The 22,823-nt window shown below is 50.4% G+C and overlaps 2 protein-coding genes across 3 annotated transcripts; both read left to right on the top strand.

Annotated features, from left to right (window-relative positions):
* The first annotated feature begins 11,518 nt into the window (after nt 1-11,518).
* On the top strand, nt 11,519-14,045 carry LOC123243015 (IgGFc-binding protein-like). 2 transcript variants are annotated; one of them, XM_044671173.1, is made up of 3 exons: nt 11,519-12,057; nt 12,479-12,672; nt 13,702-14,045. In XM_044671173.1, the coding sequence occupies exons 1-3, from the start codon at nt 11,535-11,537 to the stop codon at nt 13,789-13,791; spliced, it is 807 nt and encodes a 268-aa protein (XP_044527108.1). In that variant the 5' UTR covers nt 11,519-11,534; the 3' UTR covers nt 13,792-14,045. The 2 variants fall into 2 exon arrangements, with proteins under 2 accessions (XP_044527108.1, XP_044527109.1); XM_044671174.1 differs by having other exon boundaries at nt 12,479-12,658.
* A 3,595-nt stretch (nt 14,046-17,640) lies between these two features.
* Nucleotides 17,641-22,311, top strand: FXYD3 (FXYD domain containing ion transport regulator 3). The gene is made up of 8 exons (XM_044671175.1): nt 17,641-17,684; nt 19,569-19,630; nt 20,395-20,427; nt 20,525-20,548; nt 20,917-20,991; nt 21,104-21,140; nt 21,760-21,797; nt 21,933-22,311. Exons 2-8 carry the CDS (start codon nt 19,591-19,593, stop codon nt 21,950-21,952), a joined length of 267 nt encoding a protein of 88 aa, XP_044527110.1. The 5' UTR covers nt 17,641-17,684; nt 19,569-19,590; the 3' UTR covers nt 21,953-22,311.
* The last annotated feature ends 512 nt before the right edge of the window (nt 22,312-22,823 follow it).

A 22,823-nucleotide genomic window follows, 5' to 3' on the forward strand; every position in this document is an offset into this window, starting at 1 on the left:
TGCTATATATATATATATATATATATATATATATATAACATGATATATATCAATTTAATATTATAGGATCAATGATAATGATGTAGCTGACATACAATATGGATTAGATATATAATGAAAAAGGAACAAAAATGTAATGTATTTTAAGTGTCCAAAAGATATTAAAAGATCAGTATTTTTATATGTAATTTTTTCAACCTTAAAGATAACCAAAAGCTCACTTTTAAGACCAGCTGCCTTTGTTCATAAAAAGAAAAACATAAATACTCCCTGACTTGGGAGCTAGGTGGCTTGAGAGCCATGCTTAGAAACAGGAGGTCCTGGGTTCAAATCTGATCTCATAGACTGTTTAGCTGTGTGACCCTGGGCAAGTCACTTAATTCCCCATTGCCTAGCCCTTACCATTTGCCTGCCCTGGAACCAATACATTGTATTGATTCTAACACTGAAAGTAAGGATTTAAAAAATAATAATAAGAAGAATAGTTAGCATTTATTTAGCACCTGAAGATTTGCAAAGCACTTTACAGATATTCTCTCTTTTGATCCCCACAACAATCCTGGGAAGTAGGTGCTATTATCATTCCCATTTTACAGAAGAGGAAACTGAGCCACAGAGATGAAGTGACTTTCCCAGGATCACAGTTAAATGGGTGTCTGAGGCAGAATTAAAACTTAGATCTTTGACTGCATTGTGCCACCTGCTGGTTCCTAGTTCTGTTCTAGTTCTAGTTCTGCTTCTTACTCTACGTGGGGCCCTAGGAAAGTTATCCAGCTTCACAGGACTTCATTTATTATCTGTAAAATGAAGGGGGTACCTAAGGTGCCCTTCAGATCCAGTCTCAGGCTCATCCCTTCTTTTCCTCCTCCCTACCAGAAATCTGACCACTGCTCCTCCCCACTCCCAGTGGCTGGGAGTCAGCACCAACGTTTACCTACCAAAGGAATCTCTCCGATGGGGGCCCACGGGCCAGTTGAGGGAGGTCATAGTTGTCTGCACAGGTTCAGGCTGTCTCACAGCATTCTAGTTCTGCTTCCAGGAATTTATCTAAAAAACCCATTTTGAGTCTCTCTCCATTTTCAGGGTAGATGACTTTCAATAGAATGCCTTCCCTGGATTTTCTCCCCGTGGTGTAAATGTTTATTTGTACCAGTGGTTTATGCCACCATCAGGGGACATCAAGCTACCTAATAATCATGCTCACGTCTCTGTTATTTGCCCTCTTCCTGATTGTAGGGATATTGTAGGTTTTTCCTTTTTAGGCTAATGAATCTTCTGTTTAAGTTGGTTCTTAAACCTCAGGCTACAACTATACCCTGATTCAAACTGGAGCTTTAGACCAGTATGCTTCCTATCCAGGCATCTTTCATTCTCTATGTCATGTCTATAGGAAGAAGCCCATCCAGATACTTCCCAGCTGTGTGACCCTGGACAAGTCCCTTGACCCCCATTGCCTAGCCCTTACCGCTCTTCTGCCTTGGAACCAATACACCGTATTGATTCTAAGATAGGTGAGGGTTTAAAAAAAAAAAAAAAGGAAGAAGAAGAAGTCCATCGCCAGCCTCCCCCAGCCAGGAGGGACCTAGTACTACTGACTGCATCTTTCCCAGCCCAATCTACACTCACCTCCTCTTATACCCCTCTGCTAGGTTGGAGAGTTGGTCTGGCTTTCTCACTGTACCCGGCGATGCAGCTGTGATGCTCCTGGGCAATTCCAGTGTGCCCCGGCCCAGTGTCCCGAAGGGGAGTTTTGTGCCCTGCAGGCTGGGCGGCTGAGCTGCCAGACCCCCATGGGCATCTGCACAGCCACTGGGGATCCTCACTACTTCACATTTGATGGAGAGGTGGCTCACTTCCAAGGCACCTGTGCCTATCGACTGACCCACACGTGTAATAAGACCTCTTCTCCCGGGGGCCTGTCCTTCCAAGTGGAGGCCACCAACAGAAACTTCCGTAGCCGGAGAGTTTCCTTCGTGACGCACGTGGGGGTGCGGCTCAGCAACAAGGACTTCAAGGCCCATGTGGTCTTCGAGCGAGGCCAGCCAGTCAAGGTAAGCAGGGGCTGGAAGAGGAGAAAACTGGTGGGAAGAGGCTCCCCCTCGTTTGGGAGAACGAGCCCTAACTCTGCCAATGTGCCAGTCTTCACCCTGACTCTGCCGCCAGCTCCCACCCTCAGACCAGGCTGAGTCCATCCCCAGATATATTTCTATTTCTAATCTCGACCCTGGCCTTTAGTTAACTTTTAAGGCTCCCAGAGTTAGACTTTTCTTTTTTTTTTTTTTTTAAACCCTTAACTTCTGTGTATTAGCTCTATGGCAGAAGAGTGATAAGGGTGGGCAATGGTGGGCAATGGGGGTCAAGTGACTTGCCCAGGGTCACACAGCTGGGAAGTGTCTGAGGCCGGATTTGAACCCAAGACTTCCCGTCTCTAGGCCTGACACTCAATCCACTGAGCTACCCAGCTGCCCCCTGAGTTAGACTTTTCTGTTTGGTTCCAGAGGGCAGAACCAGGCAAAAGAGGTACGAATGAGGAGAGACAGGCTTTAGTCAGATATAAGGAGACATTTCCTAATGATTAGACTAGGCTGTGTTTTGTCCTCCTTGGGGAATTCAAGCCCAGGCTTGATACCCACTTATTTGGGCTTTCATAGAAAGGCCTCTTACCCAGCTTTTGGGTAAACCAGATGGTCTCAGGCTCTTTCCAATTCTGAGATCCCCGTGATTTCAGAACAGACAAAACTGAGGCTGGAAACTCAGCTCTTCAGGATCTAGATAAGCCTTCAGGATCTAGATAAACCTTCAGGATCTAGGTAAACCTTCAGGATCTAGATAAACCTTCAGGATCTAGATAAGCCTTCAGGATCTAGGTAAACCTTCAGGATCTAGGTAAACCTTCAGGATCTAGATAAGCCTTCAGGATCTAGGTAAACCTTCAGGATCTAGATAAGCCCAGGCTCACAACTAGTCCACAAGTGATTTCTATCTGGCTGCAGAATGTTTCATAGGATTTCCGGGGGACACATTTAATTTTCTTATGACCTTGAGGAAGACAGACACCTTAAAAATAAGGCTGCACCTGACAAATTCACAGATTGGCGGCTGAAGAAGGTGACCTAGATACGCGCTGGTCAGGCGGGATGCGAAGCAGCCTGCCCGAAAATGAAAATCTTCCTCAGATAATCTATTAGAAACACAATTCTCCTTATTGTTTGTAGCTCACAAGAATGTAGCAGAGACCTGTGGAAAGCAGGGAGGCAAGGGGGGAGGAACTAGAGAAAAGGGTGATGAGGCCTCCCCTCTCTAGGGGACGACAGAAATGCTTAAAAGCTGCCCCAGACTGGGTTTAGCCCATCAGAAACAGAAGGCAGGCTGTGATGTCCCAGGACGGAAGGCACTTCCTCCTGCTCAGCATCAGATGAAGAGTCCTATTCAGAAGGGGGGAAGATACGCTCCCCCCAAAGAGCCCAATCCTTAGACTCGGTCTATCCCTCCTTTACCAGGTGAATGGGCACACAGTCACCCTGCCGAGACAGCTGGGGATCCAGGCATGGGTGCGGAGGGAACATGGCCAGTTGATGCTCCAAGTAGGAGAGGAATTAGAAGTCCAGTACAACGGACGAAACACCCTGTTTGTGAGAGTGGGTCGAGGATACAGGGGCCATCTGTGCGGCATGTGCGGCAACTTCAACGGTGACAAGAAGGACGACAAGGTCCTCCCGAGTGGGAGAACAGCTTCCAATGATTCTGACTTTGGAAATGCCTGGAAGGCGGATGACAGCCCACCTGGGTGAGGCCCTGCCGCTCATGCCTCTCCTCTACTGTTTTCCTTTGAAGACAGAGGCTTTGCTCCAGAGCGTAGAGAACCCTCATATGCAGAAGTTTTCTTGCTGGGTAACTGGCAGGTACTCAGAGCAGGGGGCAAGGGGGCAGGCTGGCCTCGGGGACGAGAAGGCCTTGGCCCAAGGTAGGCATTCAGTAAATATTTGCTGAATCAATAAATGTCTTCTTCGCCTTCACTGGATCAAACAAAAGCATCTCAGAATTCAAAACAGATCAGGCTGTTACTAGGTGCTAGACAATGCGTGCCAGAGAAGAGGAGTTTACAATCTAGTTACAGATTTCACCCATGGGCCAACCATACGGGGCTGTGCCATCCGGATCCGTAAGTATTTAGTATAGGTCGGTCAAGAGAGAGAGAGAGGAATGGGGGCCGGAACGGGTAGGCAAGTTCCCTGGAAGAAAAGAGGTATTTCAGCATTCAGAGAAGGGACAGGAGGGCAGTGAGCTAAAGCACTGGGGGCACTTGGGAGGGGGGCCAGGGGGAGCTCGATTTGGACGGAGCCGAGCCACTGCCTGTGAGTAAATGTGGCGCGTCCCTGCTTTGCAGCTGCCAGAAAGACGTCCGTGGAGCAGAAGCCTGTCGCGACAGGCATAGGGTGGAGCAGCTCTGTGCTGTTCTCTCCAACCGCTCGGGACCCTTTGCTGAGTGCCACTGGCATGAGAATCCTGACACCTACGTCCAGACCTGTGTGTTTGACCTGTGCCGGTATGGAACGGGCAATCGAATGCTGTGTGCTGCCGTGGAGGGCTATGCTGATCTCTGTGCCCTGCGTAGGGTGAGGCTGCCTGATTGGAGAAAAAGCCTAGGATGCAGTAAGGATCACTGTCCACCTTCCCACCGCCACCCCCAAAAGAAACTAAGTACTCCCAGTCTTACCGTTTCCCCCAATTTTGGTCCTAACTCTTCCTTTTGTTCCACAGCTAATCAAATTCATTCCTTTCCTTTTTTTCTTTTGGAATAAAAACCTTTACCTTCCATCTTAGAATCATTACTAAGTATTGGTTCTAAGGCAGAAGAGTGCTAAGGTTAAGCAAAGTGACTTGCCCAGGGTCACACAGCTAGGAAGTGCCTGAGGTCAGATTTGAACCCAGGCCCACCCACCTCTGGGTCTGGTTCTCTATCCACTACTAAGGCACCTAGCTGCCCTCTTTTCTTTTTCTTTTAAGCTTTAACCTGTCTCTTCCTGCTCTAAGTCACTCTGGCAAGACTGGTCTAGGGGCTAAGGTCCCCTGCAGCTCAAACTTTAAATGACGTGGCTCCCGAAGCCAGCCCCAACCTTACTGCCAGCTTAGGGTGCTGACCTCCAGCTCCCATGTCCAGCTCTCACTGTATCTCTGATCTCAGCCCTCCCTCCCTCCCTCATATCTCTGAGCTGAGCCTGTGTGCAGCGGGCTTACAGGATGAACCCTTCTTGGGGTGGGAAAATCGGGAGGGAAGAGCAGATGGGAAGCTGTCCCTCACCCCAATTATTTCTTTACCTTTCCTCTCTTCCCATTAGATGTTACCTGCCCAGCCAATAGCTATTATGACTTCTGTGGCACCCCTTGCCAAGTCACCTGTGCCAACCTTAACACCAGCGTCACGTGTACCCGTCCGTGCATGGCAGGCTGTTTTTGCCTGGACGGGTATGTCCTGGAGGATGGAGTCTGCATCCCCCGGGATCGCTGTGGCTGTTCTCTGAATGGACAATACTACCCCTTGGGGACTGAGCTGTTTCTCACGGACACATGCAGTCAGAAGTGCACATGTCAGGGTCCAGGCCTGGCCATGAAGTGCCACCCCCATGCCTGTGGGCGCAGAGAAGTGTGCCGTCTACGTGGAGGGGTGCGGGGCTGCTACCCTATCAAGTATGGGACCATGTGGCTCTACGGGGACCCCCACCTCCACACTTTTGATGGGGCTGCTTTCAGTTTCCGGGGAGCCTGCCACGTTGCTCTGGTCCAAACCTGTGGCTCCCACTCCACTCCCTTTGCCATATGGCTAAAGGCTGAGCATCAGTTCTCCACTGTGGCCTCATGGGCCAAGCAGGTGGATGTGGATATAGGAGGAGAGAGGTTCTCCCTTCTGGCTGGACAACACGAGATGATCCAGGTAAGAGCCTTCTGAAGCTTCAGCACAAGAAACACAGTCTCTCTTGACCACAGAAATAGTGAGAGCAGTAGCATCGAGAAACCTCAGTCATCTCTTGGGAGTGAGTCAATTAAAACACCAACTGCAGGCTGACCTCCTTAAGGATGATGGGATAACACTATCACCGCCATCCACGGCCAGTGGTCCTTCCCAGCTGGCTTACCTTCTTGGATCACGGGCTGGATTGCCTCTGGATTGCCCATTTGGTCTAAGAAGGGAATTCAGACTTTTTAGTATCGGATTCAGGAATTATTGTTGTTTTGTGTCACGTCAGATTCTTTGTGAACTCATTTGGCGTTTCCTTGGACCATTTCCTTTTCTGGTTCATTTTACAGATGAGGAAACTAAGGCAAACAGAGTTACAAAGCCAGGGGTTAATCTACCTTCTGTTTTATTATCCAAATAAGAAGAGTGGTAAGGGCTAGGCAATGGGGACATTAAGTGACTTGCCCAGGGTCACACAGCTAGAAGGTATCTGATTCTAGATTTGAACTCAAGTCATCCTAACTCCAGGCTCAGCACTCTATCCACTGCACCACCTAATTGTCCTTGGAGCAAGGAAGAAGAATGGAGGAAAAGGGGTTGGGGCACTCATCAGCCACGAATAATCAATTCGCATATGCAGATATTACTATAATATCAATACCTCTAGAGCTCGGAGACCATATGTGGCTTGCAACTATAGTTTATAATATTATAAGTAGCATTAGAGTTTACAGAGTGCTTTCTCCAAAACAGTGCTGCAAGGATAGATGGTCTAGATGTTATCCTATTCTACAGATGGGTAAACTAAGGCTCAGAGAGTCAAAATTCCTCGCCTAGAGTCGCACAGAGAGAAACTAGAATCCAGGTCTTCCCACCCCAAGACTAACACCTTTCTGGGTCATCAGAGCTGTCTCCCTGCCTATGCAGGACTGTTTGCAGTTGGCTAGAGATGGAAGGGAAAAGAGAAATAAGTACTGGGGCTGAAGGTAGCAGGGTTCAGGAAGCTGAGCCCATAGATAGGTGGGAGGGAAGGGAAACCTGGGTCCTCTCCCCACCTATAGAGGAATTGCCGGGATGGGGAGCAGCATCCAGAGATGGCTGAAGTGAGTCAGAGACTGTCACCGGGGCAAGAACACTTTGGCTTAGCAGAGAATGAAGCAGAAGGAAGGGAACCAGCCTTACTTTTCCTGGGTAAAAGGACCACCGGGCAGCTGTGGCGTGAGCCTTTGGATACTCTCCCAAGTTAAGGCCATCTGGGCCTTTTAAGGATGTAGGCTGGGAGGGACAGCTAGGTGGCTCAGTAGCCAGAGTGGCAAGCCTGGACTTGAGAGGTCCTGGGTTCAGATCTAGCCTCAGACACCTTCTGGCTGTGTGGCCCTGGGAAAGTCACTTAATCCTAATTTGCCTAGTGCTTATTGATCTTTTGCCTTAGAACTCATACTCAGTATCAATTCTAAGACAGAAGGTGATATGAGTTTTAAGAAGGAAAAAAAAATGTAGCCTCCTTCCCTGGCCCCTGAGACTCTTCTTCCTCGATGTCTGAACCCTAGCAACTTTCTTCTGCCACTGACTGTAACTAGACTCTTGCTTTGGGATTTATTCTCTGGTTCCCTTCTACCACCTCACCATACACTCCTGACCATGACTTTAATTTTTTTTTAATTCTTTCCTTCTGTCTTAGAATGGATACAAGTATGGCTTCCTAGACAGAAGAGCATCGAGGGCTAGGCAAATGGGGTTAAATGACTTTTTTTTTAAACCCTTAACTTCTGTGTATTGGCTCCTAGGTGGAAGAGTGGTAAGGGTGGGCAATGGGGGTCAAGTGACTTGCCCAGGGTCACACAGCTGGGAAGTGTTTGAGGCCAGATTTGAGCCTAGGTCCTCCCGTCTCTAAGCCTGACTCTCAATCCACTGAGCTACCCAGCTGCCCCCTTAAATGACTTTTGCAGAGTCACACAGCTAGGAAATGTCTGAGGCCACATTTGAACCCAGGACCTTCCGTCTCCTGGCCTGCTGCATTATCCACGGAGTCATCCAGCTGCCCCATGACTTTCATTTCTAAGGCTTACTTACAAGAGAAATGTGAACGGGCAGGTTTAGAAATAATCCCCAAGTCACACAAGCAAAATCAATAAGAATGTATTAAAAGCTACTTTGTGCCAGGGCTGGGCACTAGAGACTCTGAGTAAAGGAACAGTGCCTAGTCCCAGGCCAAGGTGGCAAGGTCAGACTTGCTAAGCCACGAGACTGCTTTCATAGCTGATCCCACCATCTTCTCAGGGCCTGGATCAGCCAGATCCCCGGATGACACAAAACAAATCTTCCTGACCAGACTGTTCACCCCCAATGAGACTCTGGGATTTGCCCTTGTTGGTCAACTGAACAGAGCTGATCTACCCATTTGACAATCCCAGGCCTCTGGATGGCTCCGAATTTTTTTAGTGTTCCTCCCATGTTACTCTGTAATCATTTGATACCTAACTCTGGCTGTCGCTGCCTATGGAAAGCAAGAAAATCCCAGAAGCATAATGCTCAGGTCACCTTAGTCCAACCCAGCAGTGACCCCGAGGCACTGCCAAAGTTTACAAGAGGGAATCCCTTTCCTTACAGGTATCACTTCCCATAAAGGCAAGCAAGAAGATATTACCTGGAGCATGAGCCAAAGATTGGGGGAACACGTAGCCTTGGAGATACTGGGAAGAGGGCAAGGGAAGGCAGGAAACAAGAGGGAGAGTTGTCCCGGGGACAGAAAAGACAGGGGAAGCCAGGGAATGAGGGTCGGAGGGACTGGCTCTGTCTTGAAGTGAATTCCCTTTCCTGCCATCCCCTTATTCCCCAGTTGCTGGCAGCTCCACTTCTAGAAGGATGAAGAAAGAGAGATAGTTAGGAATCAGGGCAGAAGATTCTGGCTAGCCAGGATGGGGAGCCGAGCCCGGAGAGGGTCTGTGATTCTCATGACTGTATTCCCTGCAGGTGAATGGATCTCAGATGAATCTGCCTCTGGTGCTGCCCGGTGGGAAACTCCATGCCTTTTCTAGTCCTTCTGGGGTTGTGCTCCAGTTTCAGTTTGGCCTCTCTGTTGCCTTGGATGAGTTTCATTCCCTGTGGGTATCCGTTCCTGAGACTTACGCCGGTGCCCTCTGTGGTTTGGGTGGGGACTTCAACGGGAATCCCACGGATGACTTCCGGAGCCCTGATGGCACACTGATCCCTGATGCTGACGCATTTGCCAACAGCTGGAGGGACCCAGGATTTGCTAATCACTGCTCTGTGCTGGGCTCAGCTCCGCCGTGCCCACCAGAGAAAGAAGCCCAATACCGGTCCCAGACTTCCTGTGGCCTGCTTAGAGTCCAGGACGGGCCATTCTCGGCTTGTCACAGGGGGCCTGACGCCCAGATCCACATCGAGAACTGCGTGCATGATGTCTGTGCCAGTGACGGTTCCCAAGAGATCCTATGTGAGGTGCTGGGAAGCTATGCCCAGCAGTGCCAGCGAATTGGGCTCTCCATCCAGCCCTGGAGGCATCTAGTGGGATGTGGTGAGTGGCCATTCCCACTGAAGATCCTTGGTTAGCTTCTCTTTAGCCAGATCCAAACTTACCTCTAGAATGTCTTCCTTGATTCCATGGTCCCCGATGCTCCCAGAAGGGAAGACGCCTATTCTCCTCTTTAGAACAGGGGATACCCTGAGGTCAGAAGGCCTGGCTCTTCCATTAGGGCAGTTTTCCGGGTGTGGAAGCAATCTTTCTCATCAAATCAAGCGTCCTTTGGTCTGCTTCTTCTGTGCTCTCTCCAGGGCTCAGGGTGGTATTTTAGACCCAAGGGGTCTCCATAAGTGAGGTTGGCATTCCTCAGCACAGAGGTGGGAATGATCCACGCAGCTCATCACACGGCCTCTGATTACTCTCTTCCCACGACCAGAACATATCAACAATATGCCTATTGCGGTGACACATAGGACCTTCTCAAATCTTCCCTCCATTCCAGGTCCATCGAACCTCCAAATGCTCCCTGTCCTCTCCTTATAGCTTCCCCGATGCTGCTTTGTCTGCCTCTGTCTCCCCTGAAAGTAGCTTTTACCAAATCCTGCTTTACTGCCTTCTAAACCATCCCCTGACCTGTCTTTCAGAAATGGCCTGCCCCACCCACAGCCACTATGAGCTCTGTGGCTCCTCTTGTCCTAACTCTTGTGCGGAGCCTAATCTGACTGCCAGCTGCCAGACCCCATGCCAAGAGGGCTGCCAGTGTGACCGGGGCTTTGTGCTGAGTGGCACTGACTGTGTGCCTCCAGCTCAGTGTGGCTGCACCTCGGAGGGCAGGTACTACCTGGCTGGAGAGACCTTCTGGGAAGGGGAGGCCTGCCAATATTTCTGCCACTGTGATGCCTCCACCCATGACGTGCACTGTTCCAATTCCTCCTGTGGACCTGGGCAGAGATGTGAGACTCGGAAGGGCATCTTTGGATGCCACCCACTTGTCCCCCGCACCTGCCAGATAGTAGGACAATCACAGTATATCACCTTTGATGGGACGACCTATGACTTCCCGGGCACCTGCAAATCCATCTTCTCTGAGTCATGCGGTTCCTTGGAGTCCCTGCCCTTCTTCAGGGTGGAAGTCAAGAAGGAGAACACCTCAAGTACCCCCATATCCGTGATCTCAGAGGTATTTATCTCAGTCAATGGGACCCAGATTCATCTTCAGAAAGAAAATCCAGGGCTAGTCCAGGTAAGTCCATCTTGGCAGGAAACCCCTTTTCCCACGTGGCCCAGAGTAACATCCACTGGTCAGGGACAGCAGGACACTGATTGGAACCTTGACGTATGACCTCCGGGTAAGGGGGTCCCCACCAGGCCCTGCTCCCATCCTAGTCTCCCCTTCAGGGGAAGAGGCACGCTGCCAGAAACCAGGCCTCTATTCAGTGATCAGAAGCTTTTCTACAGAATTGATCCGAGCTGGGATGAGCTCTCTGCGTCTCCCTCGTACATAAAACACTTATTTCTCTTTAGCTTGCAGAGGTGAATGACTGCCAGACTCATATGGATGGGGCTTAAGAAACACAGAGGCGTACCCACTTCTTGTCACATTTATGTACATACATACATATAGGTGTAAATAGAGAGTTATTGTATATGTTGAATACCTATGAGATCACTCACTGCCTGGGGATTGTTTTCTCTGTTATTTCATTATTCCTGGTCCAGCTTCCCCTGATCATCAGCAGGTCTTCTCTTGCTTGCCACATGCTTAGGGAATGCTAAATGACTCTCCTTTCAGGCAGAGACAAGGATAATTGGCAGAGGGATTTGCTGCCACTGTGTTCTCCGAACACAAATTATTTGGGATCGTCACTGCTTTACCAAGATACGTCACGGTTCAGAGTTCATGAGCAGGGGGCAGTTGGCATCCTGTTCCCCGTGACTCCCCCCCCCCCCGCCTTACCCCTATATTCCTCAGTCCTTCCTTCCCACCCAAGAAGAGACAGAGCAGGTGGGGAAAGAGGATGTGGTTATCAAGTTGTGTCCTTTCCATTCTCTCAGGTGAATGGGGCTACTTTCGCCCTTCCTCTGAGCCTCAATATGGGTGACATTCTCCTGTACCAGGATGGGTTCCACTTCACGCTGCAGACAGACTTTGGGCTGATGTTCACTTCTGACCTGGCCTACAGCCTCTTCCTTACCCTGCCCCCAAATTACATGGGTCACACTTGTGGGCTATGTGGGAACTTCAATGGGGATGCTCATGATGACTTCCAGCTGCTTCGAGGTTCCCACACAGGGGAGCCAGTGACTTACTCTGCCTCTAAATGGAAGTCGGATGCTGACTGTAAAGAAAATTGTGCCAGTAGCTGTCCAGCATGCATGGCACCGGAACAGCTCGTGCCAGCCAAGGCCCAGTGCTGGATCCTCCAGGACCCCCGGGGCCCCTTCTCCTCTTGTCACAGGGAGATTGACCCAGAGCCCTTTGCCTCTGCCTGTGCCAATGACCTCTGCCTCTCCACGGGGAACAACCATGTCTTGTGCCTATCCATCCAGACTTATGCTGCTGTATGTCAGCGAGCAAACGTCACCATCGGAGCCTGGAGGAGCTCCTCCTTCTGTGGTGAGTGGGTAGGACCCAGGGCCTTCCTTATTATACCTTTGGGTTTGCTCAAAATCAGGTCCGTGCCAGAGGATGATGGCCGATAGACTGTTTCCCTCCTCTCCATCAAAAGGATAGCCAGGTTTGGAATTGATATCATGCTTTAAGGCTTACAAAACACTATTATAAGGGGGCTGCTAGGTGGCTTAATGGATAGAGAGCTGGGCCTCGAGATGGGAGGTTCTGGGTTCAAATCTGGCCTCCGACACTTCTTAGCTGTGTGACCCTGGGCAAGTCACTCAAACCCAACTGCTGAGCCTTTACTGAGAATTGATACTGAGCTAGAAGGTAAGGGTTTTTTAAAAAGTGTCTCCCCTGTGGCTACAGCAGTAGTGGACAATGCAGGAACCTCTTCTTCTCCTCTGTTTTCTTCTCTCCACAGCTCCCCGATGTCCCCGCCACAGCCACTATGAACTTTGTGCCTGCCCTCGCCACCGCTCGTGTCCTGGCTCTGAGCTTAAATGTGGGCTCCTGTGTGCTGAGGGCTGTGTCTGTGATGATGGGCACCTGCCCCAGGGTTACAGCTGCATCCCAGCCCCAGAGCATGGCTGTGGCCACCAAGGTCGGCATTGCCTCGTGAGTTTCCCTCCTGCCTAGAGTCTCTGGGAAAGGAGCAGCTCAACATTCCCATCCTGGGCTGCCTCATGCACGGGAACTATTAAACACAGATCAGAGCTTTAGAGCTAAAAAAGACCTTAGGGGACTAGTTCCATCTCCATTTTAAAGAGAGGAAGACTAAGGCCAAGAGGTTAAGTCTCTCTCTGCAGCTCACAAAAGTGGCTAAGTAAGAAGGCTGGCATGCCAACATGGGCTCTCTGACCCATACCCTACCACACTTCTCCCCAGTCTGCCTAGCAGGACATACATACTCAGAATCCAAGCATCCAGGCCCTGCCATCCTCAAAAGTCTTTATTATGGGGGCAGCTGGGTAGCTCAGTGGATTGAGAGCCAGGCCTAGAGACGGGAGGTCCTGGGTTCAAATCCGGCCTCAGACACTTCCCAGCTGTGTGACCCTGGGCAAGTCACTTGACCCCCATTGCCTACCCTTACCACTCTTCCACCTATAAGTCAATACACAGAAGTTAAGGGTTTAAAATACAAAAAAAAAAAAAAAAAAAAAAAAAAGTCTTTATTATGCACCGAATGGTGCCCCTAGCTGTTTGCCATGCAGGCCTGATTGACTCAAGTCTCTGTCCTCTCTGAATTCATCCCCCTGTAGAGACTGGCTCTTCCCTTAACCCCTGATGCCACCATAGAAGTAGCCGGACAAGCTCTCCTGTCCTCCCTTAGCCCCACCCCACAACAGGCCAGGACCTTCTTGCTTAGGGGGAACCATCTGTCTGTGGAGGAGAAGCCTCAAAACAGGGCTCTCATTGAGTTATTTCTTACAACCAACCATTATGAAGGCAAGCAGGGCTGGTCCTCACTACCCCCATCTGACAGATGAGGGGCCAAGCTCAGAGAAAGTTCCATAATTTGTCTAGCTTGAGAACCACAGAGCCAGACCTGGCATAAAATCTTCTGCTTCTCGGTTGGGGCCCCAGCGCCTCTCCCCCACTGTTTGCTCCTTCCCTTTGGGCTGCCACTTTCCTTTCTTCCTATAGGAGCTGAGCCCTGAGGATGCTGCTGAGCTGCTGTGGAGACCTCGGAGTAGCCATATCTGTCTACAGAGGAACCACACAGACCAGATCTGAGCCCAGTCCATCCAGAGCTCAGAAAATGGGGAACTGACAGCATCGTCCACCCAGCAACAGATCCCCCCAAACCAAACCTCTCCTATAATTCAACCCCGTCATGCTGGAAACACCACCCCAAGCATCTTCACAAGCCAGACATCTGGCCCTCGCCCAAAGGCTAAGAGAGAAGAGCTGTTGATTAGATAGCTCTTTTGGCTCCCAAAGGTGGGGTGGGGTGGGGTGAGGAATAGGAGAATAAAAGCAACAGCAGACACGCATGAGCTGCCTTTGGCTACTTTCCTCTCAACTCCACTCCAGATCCAAGACTAAACTCCTGGGACTCAGCAGTTTTTCAAGGTGGGGAAGGTGGGAGGGAGAGACAAGAGGCCAAGGGGCTCCAGGCATCAACGCACCCTCTTCTTTTTGGGTTTCTCTCACCCTCTTCCTTCACCGGAAGTTGTCGGCATTCATTCATCTCTTCAATAGAGATTTCCTTCCAACCAGATCTGGGTCTGATTGTGCTGTAGGGGAGGCAATACAAGGATCTGACTCGGTCCCTGATTGAGCGTGGGGGAATCATCGCCTCTTAGGGGAAATGACAGATGAAATGCTTATGTCCACACTGATTTCTAGGACAGGGAGGAGCACTAGCAGTCCTCACTCAAGGGGCAGCTGGGTAGCTCAGTGGATGGAGAGCCAGGCCTAGAGACAGGAGGTCCTGGGTTCAAATCCGGCCTCGGACACTTCCCAGCTGGGTGACCCTGGGCAAGTCACTTGACCCCCATTGCCTGCCCTTACCACTCTTCCACCTATAAGTCAATACACAGAAGTTAAGGGTTTAAAAAAAAAAAAGTCCTCACTCAAGACATTCAGATTGAGGGAAGCACACAGAAGGTGTCTCTATGGTCCCAGTGTTGTGTCAGGCCCTAGAAACCAGGAACACTCAGAGCTAGGTCCGGGAGAATGGCTCAGGTCAACCTTGTGTATATATTACTGCATTGCCAGCCAAGAGTGGGAAACTGTGGCAAAGCCGGGAAGGCTCCAGCTTACCTTGTATGAGGCGAGGGCAAGGCGTCCTTGCATGTGGGGATCTGTCCATGCTGTTGTTTGGTTATTTTGCAGGTGAGGAAAGTGAGACCCAGAGAGATCAATATGACGAGTAGGGGAACCTCTAGACGTCTGTGGAGGAGAACTTCGAAGGGCTCTCACTTGATGCCCAACCTTTATGAAGGCAGGCCGAGCAGGTCCTCTTGTTATCCTCATCCGCCAGAGGATGGCCTGAAGCTCAGAGAATTTGTCCAGCCTGTGCTAAGCATAAAGACCCATCGGATTAGAATGGATGAGGGATTGCCAATTCTTTTTATTGTTTCTGAGCTGTGTTCAGTCAGGTCAGATTCTTTGTGACCCCGTTTAGGGTTTTCATGGCAAAGATACTAGGGAGGTTTGCCATTTCCTTCTCCACTTCGTTTTACAGATGAGGAAACTGAGGTCAACAGGGTGAAGTGACTTGTCCAGGGTCACACAGCTAGTAAGTGTCTGAGGCTAGATTTGAAGGCAGGAAGAGGAGTCTTCCTGATTCGAGATCCTGCACTCTAGCAGATACTAAATAAATGTGTATCCATTTCAAATGGTCTGGCCTGGGAAGCAGTCAAGCTAAGGCTGGTGACACATTTCGGGGGTTTGCCCAGTAGAGGGCAATGCTGTGCCATGTCCAAGCTACCTTGGGGTCCCCTTGGAGTGGTTAGTAAAAGGAGACTGTCAGGGGACTTTCCAGGGAGACTGGGAACTTCATGTCCTAAGGAAAGAAGTTGCCATGCTTAGGCTTCACGGGCTTGAATCTTCTTCCAGTGGATTTTCTTACAGGCATCAGCTCTCACCCCAAGTCTCTCTCCAGGCCAAGAGCCCCAAGTTTCTTTCCAGGTTAAGTCCCCAGACTGCACTCCTAGAACCCTAGGAATAAGGGGCTGAATTCCCTTGCTAGAGAGGGCACGATGGGGCTCATGGCCTGGATCTGACTCAGAGGAATTGAGAAATGCCTTGGAGAAGCCACATCCAGACAGCAGATGGCTCTAGGGAGTTTCCCTTTCCCTCTCTCTTTCTCTCCTCCCCTCTGCTGGGAAGTAAAAGAGCCGGTTTCTTTCCTTGAGCCATTTTTCCTAAGCGTTTACCCCCTTGACTCTACTGTAAAACTATTTCCTCCTTCAGCTTTCTCCATGACTCTCTTTACCTTCTAAGAGGTGCCCAGGGCTTCTCTCAGCCCAGGATCTCCTCATGCCCATCCCCTTGTTTGGTCTGTGGTCCTCTTGGCACCACCCCAGGAAAAAGAGTGGGGGCACTCGAGCTCCAGATGGTGACCAGAGCAGGAACAGAAGCATCTCCTTTGCCAGCCCCTGCCCCCTCCCTATGACCCCAATCCTTTGCCAGCCACTCAATAGCCCCTTGTTCCCAGTCCAGCCCCCAAACAAAGCTCTCTCTGTGGGGAAGGAGCAGCTTGGGGGGTGGTTACCCCAACTGGAAAGGCCAGGGCCATCCTGAGTTCCATATGGACCCCTGTCTGGAGGAATGTTGGGAGGAGGGGGAGTAAACGTTATGGGCAAGGAGGGAAAATGAGAGAGTACAGAACTTCAGTCCTGAATCAGTCAGTCAGTCAGTAAGCATTAATTAAACACTTACTGTGTGCCTCCTGAGGCAGCTAGATGGCATCCTAGTGCACGGAGCACCGGTTCTGGAGATAGTTCAAATCTGGCCTCAAACACTGGCTAGCTGCATGACCCTTGGAAAGTCACTGAACCCTGTTTGCCTCAGTTTCCTCATCTGTAAAAGGGATTGGAGAAGGAAATGGCAATCTTTCCCAAGAAAACCTTTAGTGGAGTCATGAAGAGTCAGACCCAACTGAACAACAACCACTACGTACAACGTACACCCTACTTCCTAACATCATCTCTCCCTACAGCCCTTAATCCACCCACCCCAGACCACTCCCAGGTCCCACTTTTTCCATCTTCTAACCAGAGATCCCTCTCCTCTGCCTTCTTGTGACCTTCTCTCCCCTCTGGGCTGGGACTGGGTGGGGTTGCAGCCTCTTTGCTTTTGTGTCTTCTCCACACAAATCTCAACTCCCTCCCCCATTGCCTAAAGATCCTACCAACAAATAGTTAAGTCATTCTTGAGTCCTTCAAAATATCTGAAGAGTCCTCCCCCCTGGGGCCTGCTCATGAGGCCTCTTTATTGCCTGTCCAAGTAGGCAGGGGTGTAGACTAAGGTTAAAGTCCTTAGCAAGGATTCCCTATTGTTCCAGTAAGAGGATCCTCCTGGACTGCTGCTCCTCTCCTCAAGGCTAGATAGGGTGTCAACCAGAAAAAGAGGGAACAAAAGATCTTTAACTGAGCCGAACTAATGAATCTGGGAAGAGGCACAGAAACAATCCAGGGACTTCCACTGAAATGGGGAAGGTGGGGTACTTAAATAGATCTTGGTGATCTTAAATAGATCACCGTCTTTAGGTGGCTGGGAGTGGGTCCTTGATTCTTCAAATCCATTCCATAATCAATTCAGTGAATTCAGCTTTTGGAGTTCTTATTTTAAAAACTCTAGGAGAGTCCGTAATGTAACTGTAACGAATGAAAAATAATATCATCACAGGAAACTTAACTTTATGCTCCCATTCTGTGGGGGCTAAAGGCTAAAGGCAACCAAGGTAGGCAGATGGGGCTTTCTGAAAAGAGGAGCTGAGCTGTCCCTTTAAGAGCAAGGGTGGGGTGGGGGGAGCTCAGCTAGGGCCCCAGGGAGTTAGACCTGTTCCCTACCTGCCTGGGTTTGCCCAGGGCGTGGCAGTTCTTTATAAAGAGGCTGGGGCAGGCCCAGCAGCAGTAGCAGTGCTTCTACCTCTCCAGCTCTGTCCTGCCATCCAGGTGAGCATCAAGAAACCCCCCACAACTCTAACTCTAACCCTGTCCCTTCTGCCGCCCCCAGCTCAAACTCTCCAACTTCCTGCGCTGGTAGCCTGTCTGCATGTCTCCTCCAACAGCCCTTCCTCCTCTTCTCGCTTCTTCTCTAGGGCCTTCCTCCGCCCCTGGGCTTTGGGGAGGGTTTTCTCTGGGTAGGCCCCTATGGAGTGAATGGAACTGGAGAAGAGGGATTTGTCTGGGAAGGAAAGCCCTCAGAGCTTGGGGACGGATAGCACTTTGGGACTGTAAAACATTCAGAAGAAGTCATGAGAAAAACCAGCAATGTCCTGCAACAATTTGGGACATTAGGCAAGGGGTTACAGTAGGAAGAAGGAGGGGGGACCCCAGATGGCAGAAAAGGAATGGGGGCACCCGACACATGACGGCTATTGTAATGGAGAAGTTAGTTTGGGGGAGACGCACCTCCGTCTGCTGGAAGAACAGAGAAGGCGTTGGGATGGTTAGAATGAAAGGGCAACAATGTGCCCAGTAAATGGAGGAAACCCAGTTTTAGATAGAGATACTGCGGCAAAGGATACAATTGCTAGGAGGGCCTTGGCGGCTTGTCACAAACTAGATTCAGTTGCAGAAAGTGGCATGGAATGCGGTACTAACATGAGTGAGGGCAGGAACATGGAGCAGTAAGACTGTGTAATGGAACAGTTTATCAAAGTCACGAGGAAAGTACAGCATTAACAAAAAGTAATGAAGTGTATCACAGTAACCCGCAATAATGACAGGGACGTGGGGCCATGACTAAGGACTCCAGCGGGATACTAGCGAGGAAGGCAACGCTCGCCTCAGCAAATGCGGAGGGAAATGGAGGATGTCGCCACCTGGAGTGACAGGGGGCTGCGGCATGCCACAAGGCCAGGAGGGCCCTGCCCTGCGGTGTCGGGGAGCCTTGGGCAGTGGCTACAATATAATGGTCAGGACCAAGGGCGCAGCATTCAGGAGGTGTGACAAAGCGCAGGCACGTAGAGCAGTAACACGGTGACCCGTGGCAAGAGACAGCAGTAACGAGAAGGGTAACTTTCTGCCCAAAAGACCAATGTTGCCACCATCGTAAGAGGAGACACCGCACAGCTATACTAGGCCCAGAAAGAGACTGTAGGAGGTTTCCCAAAAGCAGATGTGCCCTGACTCGTTGGGAAGAATAAAAAATGGCTCGGAGGGTAAGAGGATGGGGAGCTCCTGGGCTAGCGAAATTGAGGGCCACGCAAGGTTGGGGGAAGGAATACAATTCCCTTGAGTTGGAACTGCCTCTCCTTGGCTCTGGCAGCAACCACAGCCCCCTGGGCTCAGCCGTCCTCTCTGCTCTACTGCCCACCCACAACAGACCACAACTATGACCTCCTCCCTCTCCCCCAGGAACAGACAGATATGCTAGGACAGCCCCGGGCTCTGGCCCACAGCCCAAACCAGGGATGGGCTAAGGCTCCCAATGGTCTGTGGGAGAGACTGCCTAAGGAGAACCTCAGCCTGTACAGAACACAGGCATCCTGCCCGCCGCTGGCCCCAAACTCCCCTCTGGCAGGTGCCTCCCCAAACAGATCTCCCGCTCCTCCATGCCCATCCCATTCACCACCAGCACCTGGCAGACCACACCTAACTCTTCTGCTTCCCCATTCAAGACACTCATCTGCACCTGCCCTCCCCCAACTCCCTTATCTGTCCCTTTCCTTCTCTGGTTATAATCTGCTCTCTCCCGGCTTATCTCCTGCCCTGGGTTCAACAGAAAGACTTTCCTCTCTGGGCTGTACCCTTGTGTGCTGGAGCTGGGGGAGGGAAGAAGGAGGTAAGGAGAAGAGGCACGTCGCCCATTACGATTCCTCACTCCCCCAACAGGGCTCAACTGCTGAACTCCAAGATGCAAAGGGTAGCAGCAGGGATTCTCCTAATGATGGCAGGTGAGTGCCAGGTTCAAAGGCTGAAAACCTTTTTCTTCCCCTAGACTTCTCCCTCGCTTGAGCCCAAAGACACCACCCTTTTGCTCTTTCTAGAGTTTTCCCCCACCCAAGTTGGAGCAAACCCCAGAAACCATTGTAGAGACAGCAGATGGAACAAAGAGGAAGTGTGTCCTAGAGAAGAAACGGGGGCCACCAGGAGTCCATGTTGCCAGAGAAGGGCAAAGAGATTCGACTGAAACACCTGCCCCCCCCCCTTCTCACTCCCCCCCAAATCAGAAGCCAGAAATAGTATACTGGAGAAAGGTCACCTAGGACGCTGGAGTCAACAATGGCAACTGGAATGAGATTGGGAAATCCAAAGTCCATAAGAGAAGACATGCTGATTGAGGGGTGCTTAAGGGCTGAGAGGCAATTATGTGGGTGCCAACCAGCGTGACTAAGAATAGCGATAAATGGCACAAGCCAGTGGCTTTAGAAGTGGGCTCAAACTAGATGGCCAAGGCTCATTTCCTTCTTTCCTCCTTCCCGTGAGGAAAAGAATGAAGTGAATAAAAAGCTGTTGCCCACCCTGACAGTTTGAAGGTTCTCCTTCTGCTCTACCCTCCCTCTGGTCTAGGCCCAGCAGCCCACTAAGCTGTCTATACCCCTATAGCAGCATACAGCAGATCCCTGCCAGGACCCAAAGGCACCCACTTAAGACACAAGCCTCGTGTTACCTTCACAAACCAATACCCAAGTTTCCCTCTGCTTTTCCTCCCTCATAGCCCTGCCTGCCTTGGAAGCCAATGACCCAGCTGGTGAGTTACCCCAAGCTTCTTAGTCCTTTCCCAAACTTCTTTGGGGTTGCAGGTGCCCTCACAGCTGATGCTGATCTTCTTCTCTTTTCTCCTTTAGATAAGGACAGTCCTTTCTATTATGGTAAGAGCTTCCTTGATGCTCCCTACCCAGGGGTGGAGGGGAAGGGGGTGGGAGCTCTTGCAAGCCATGCAGTCTGGAGGGGAGGTGGAAGAGAGAACAAAGGGGTCAGTTGGGGAAAGAAAATTCCTGCCTTTGGGGAGCTTACTGTCCAGGCGAAGAAAGGAGGCATAGATGGAAAGGGAAAGGGAAGGAATCAGACTTCAAATGTGACATCCAATAGAAAGGTACATGTTGCACCCTAAGCTGAGGGACCCTCCCTCTGAGCTTTTAATCAACAGTGGTTTCCTTGAGGAGGTGAGCTGGGCTTTGCAGAAAGGGAGGGATGTTGACTGATTTTCAAGTCAATCATCAGTGCCTCCCTCCCACAGACTGGCACAGCCTTCGTGTGGGCGGTATGGTTTGCGCTGGCATCCTGTGTGCTGTTGGCATCATCGTTCTCATGAGTAAGTCTGGGGAATGAACAAGGGGAGGGGATCATGGAAGCTGAGGGAGCAGTGACCCTTCCTTCACTGGGCAATGTCCCTTCACTCTCTCTCATTTTTCTTGCCCATGCAGGTAGCAAGTGTAAATGCAAATTCAGCCAGAAGCACAAGTAAGATGGGGCCCCAACCGTTCCACCTGTTCTGCCCAAGTCTGTGGCCCTGCTAGGAACCTAAATTCTGATAGCTGGCACCTCCGACCCGTCCTCTTAAGCTCCTTCTCCATGACAACATTGAATATAATTAATAGTTTAGAGTTGAGGGACAACTAGATGGCTCAGTGGATAGAGAGCCAGGCCTAGAGATGGGAGGTCCCGGGTTCAAATCTAGCCTCAGTCACTTCCTAGTGGTCACTGCCTAGCCCTTACTAGTCTTATGCCTGGGCACCAATACTTAGTGTTGATTCTAAGACAGAAGTTAAGGGTTGTTGTTTTTTAATTAGTTTAAAGTGAGGTTCACCTTTTGTTGGGAAAAGTTGATGGTATGAGGGACCCCCCAAATACCCTAACCCTTAGCATTATTCATGGGGCCCTGGTAGGACAGAAGCTTCTGTCCTCTATATCAGAATGGGGATTCCTTTCATGTATGGTTTGGGTCAGAGAACCACTCAGATCCCTTCCAACTTTCAAATTCTGTGACTTGGGGGTGAAAGATTGAGGGGCTGGAAGAAAGCTGCCTAGGGCTGGGCCTATGTCTGATCTGCTTCCCTCCTCCTCTTTCCCTTCTCAATAGCCCCAGGGCAGGAGAAATCACGTCTCTCAACGCACCAGGTAGGCTATGTATTTCCGGTTGAGCAGGGTTTATCTGGAGTGGGGAAAGGGTATGTGCACACAGAAAAATCTAGGTGGGAAGGTTGGAGTTCAGAAACTAGATCTAATCCTTCTCTCCTCTCCTCACCTTTCCAGGCTCTGCCAGTAACTGCTAAGTTGGAACCAACCTCTCCAGGCCTCTGCAGACCTCTTTTTTTTCCCCCCACAAGAGAAAGAGTTCCCTTCTTCCCTGGACCTCCCCTGAACATCACCTACTCCCTTACTCTTCTGCCTAGAGCCTTTCAGTCACTGCTGGCCCCTGGCCCCAGGTAGAAGAGGTTGGCTGTTTGTTTGTTTGTTTGTTTTTACATTTATTTTATAATGAAGCCATTCTGAGACTCTCACCTGAAGATGTCCTAGAACTGGTTGGGGAGGGGGAGAACAGAGTGGATGGGGCTGAACAGGCTACAGAACAGCCCTTTTGGCTCCCAGCCACCTAACTCCTTCCTTCTTAAATAAACTCCTTTGTCAGGAAGATGTTTGCTTTCTGCTTTCTAGGACACCAGTCCCTAAAAAGAGTGCCCTGAAAACCCCAATACCATCAAGCCCAACTTGGGCCTTGGCAATAGTCTACCACAGTGGAAGCTCACACCAGACCCCTAATATCTTACAATAACCCAGTAATGAAAGCCTGGCCAAGACCTGCCAATAGTCTACGTACAGGAGGTCAGGCCTGACCCAAAGACCCCCAGGATACATCAACCCTAACTTTACCATTTCTTCCCCTCTAACTCATATTGTATCTTCCCCAGGGCCCCATAATACCTTCCCTTAGGTCCCTCAGGATACCCTTCCAAGGGTTCTAAAGATCCCAGAAAACCTTCTATGGGAGTTTTAAAGATTCTAGGACACCTTCCATGGCAGGAAAACTTACTCCAGGCATAAGAGATCCTAGAATAACATACCTGGGGGCCAAATACCCTAGGATCTCCACTGTAGGACACTCCCCAGGGTCCCAAAGATCAGAGGATGCTCTCCATTGTAGGA

Source organism: Gracilinanus agilis, chromosome 3, assembly GCF_016433145.1.
Source record: "Gracilinanus agilis isolate LMUSP501 chromosome 3, AgileGrace, whole genome shotgun sequence".
In the NCBI taxonomy this organism is placed as follows: domain Eukaryota; kingdom Metazoa; phylum Chordata; class Mammalia; order Didelphimorphia; family Didelphidae; genus Gracilinanus; species Gracilinanus agilis.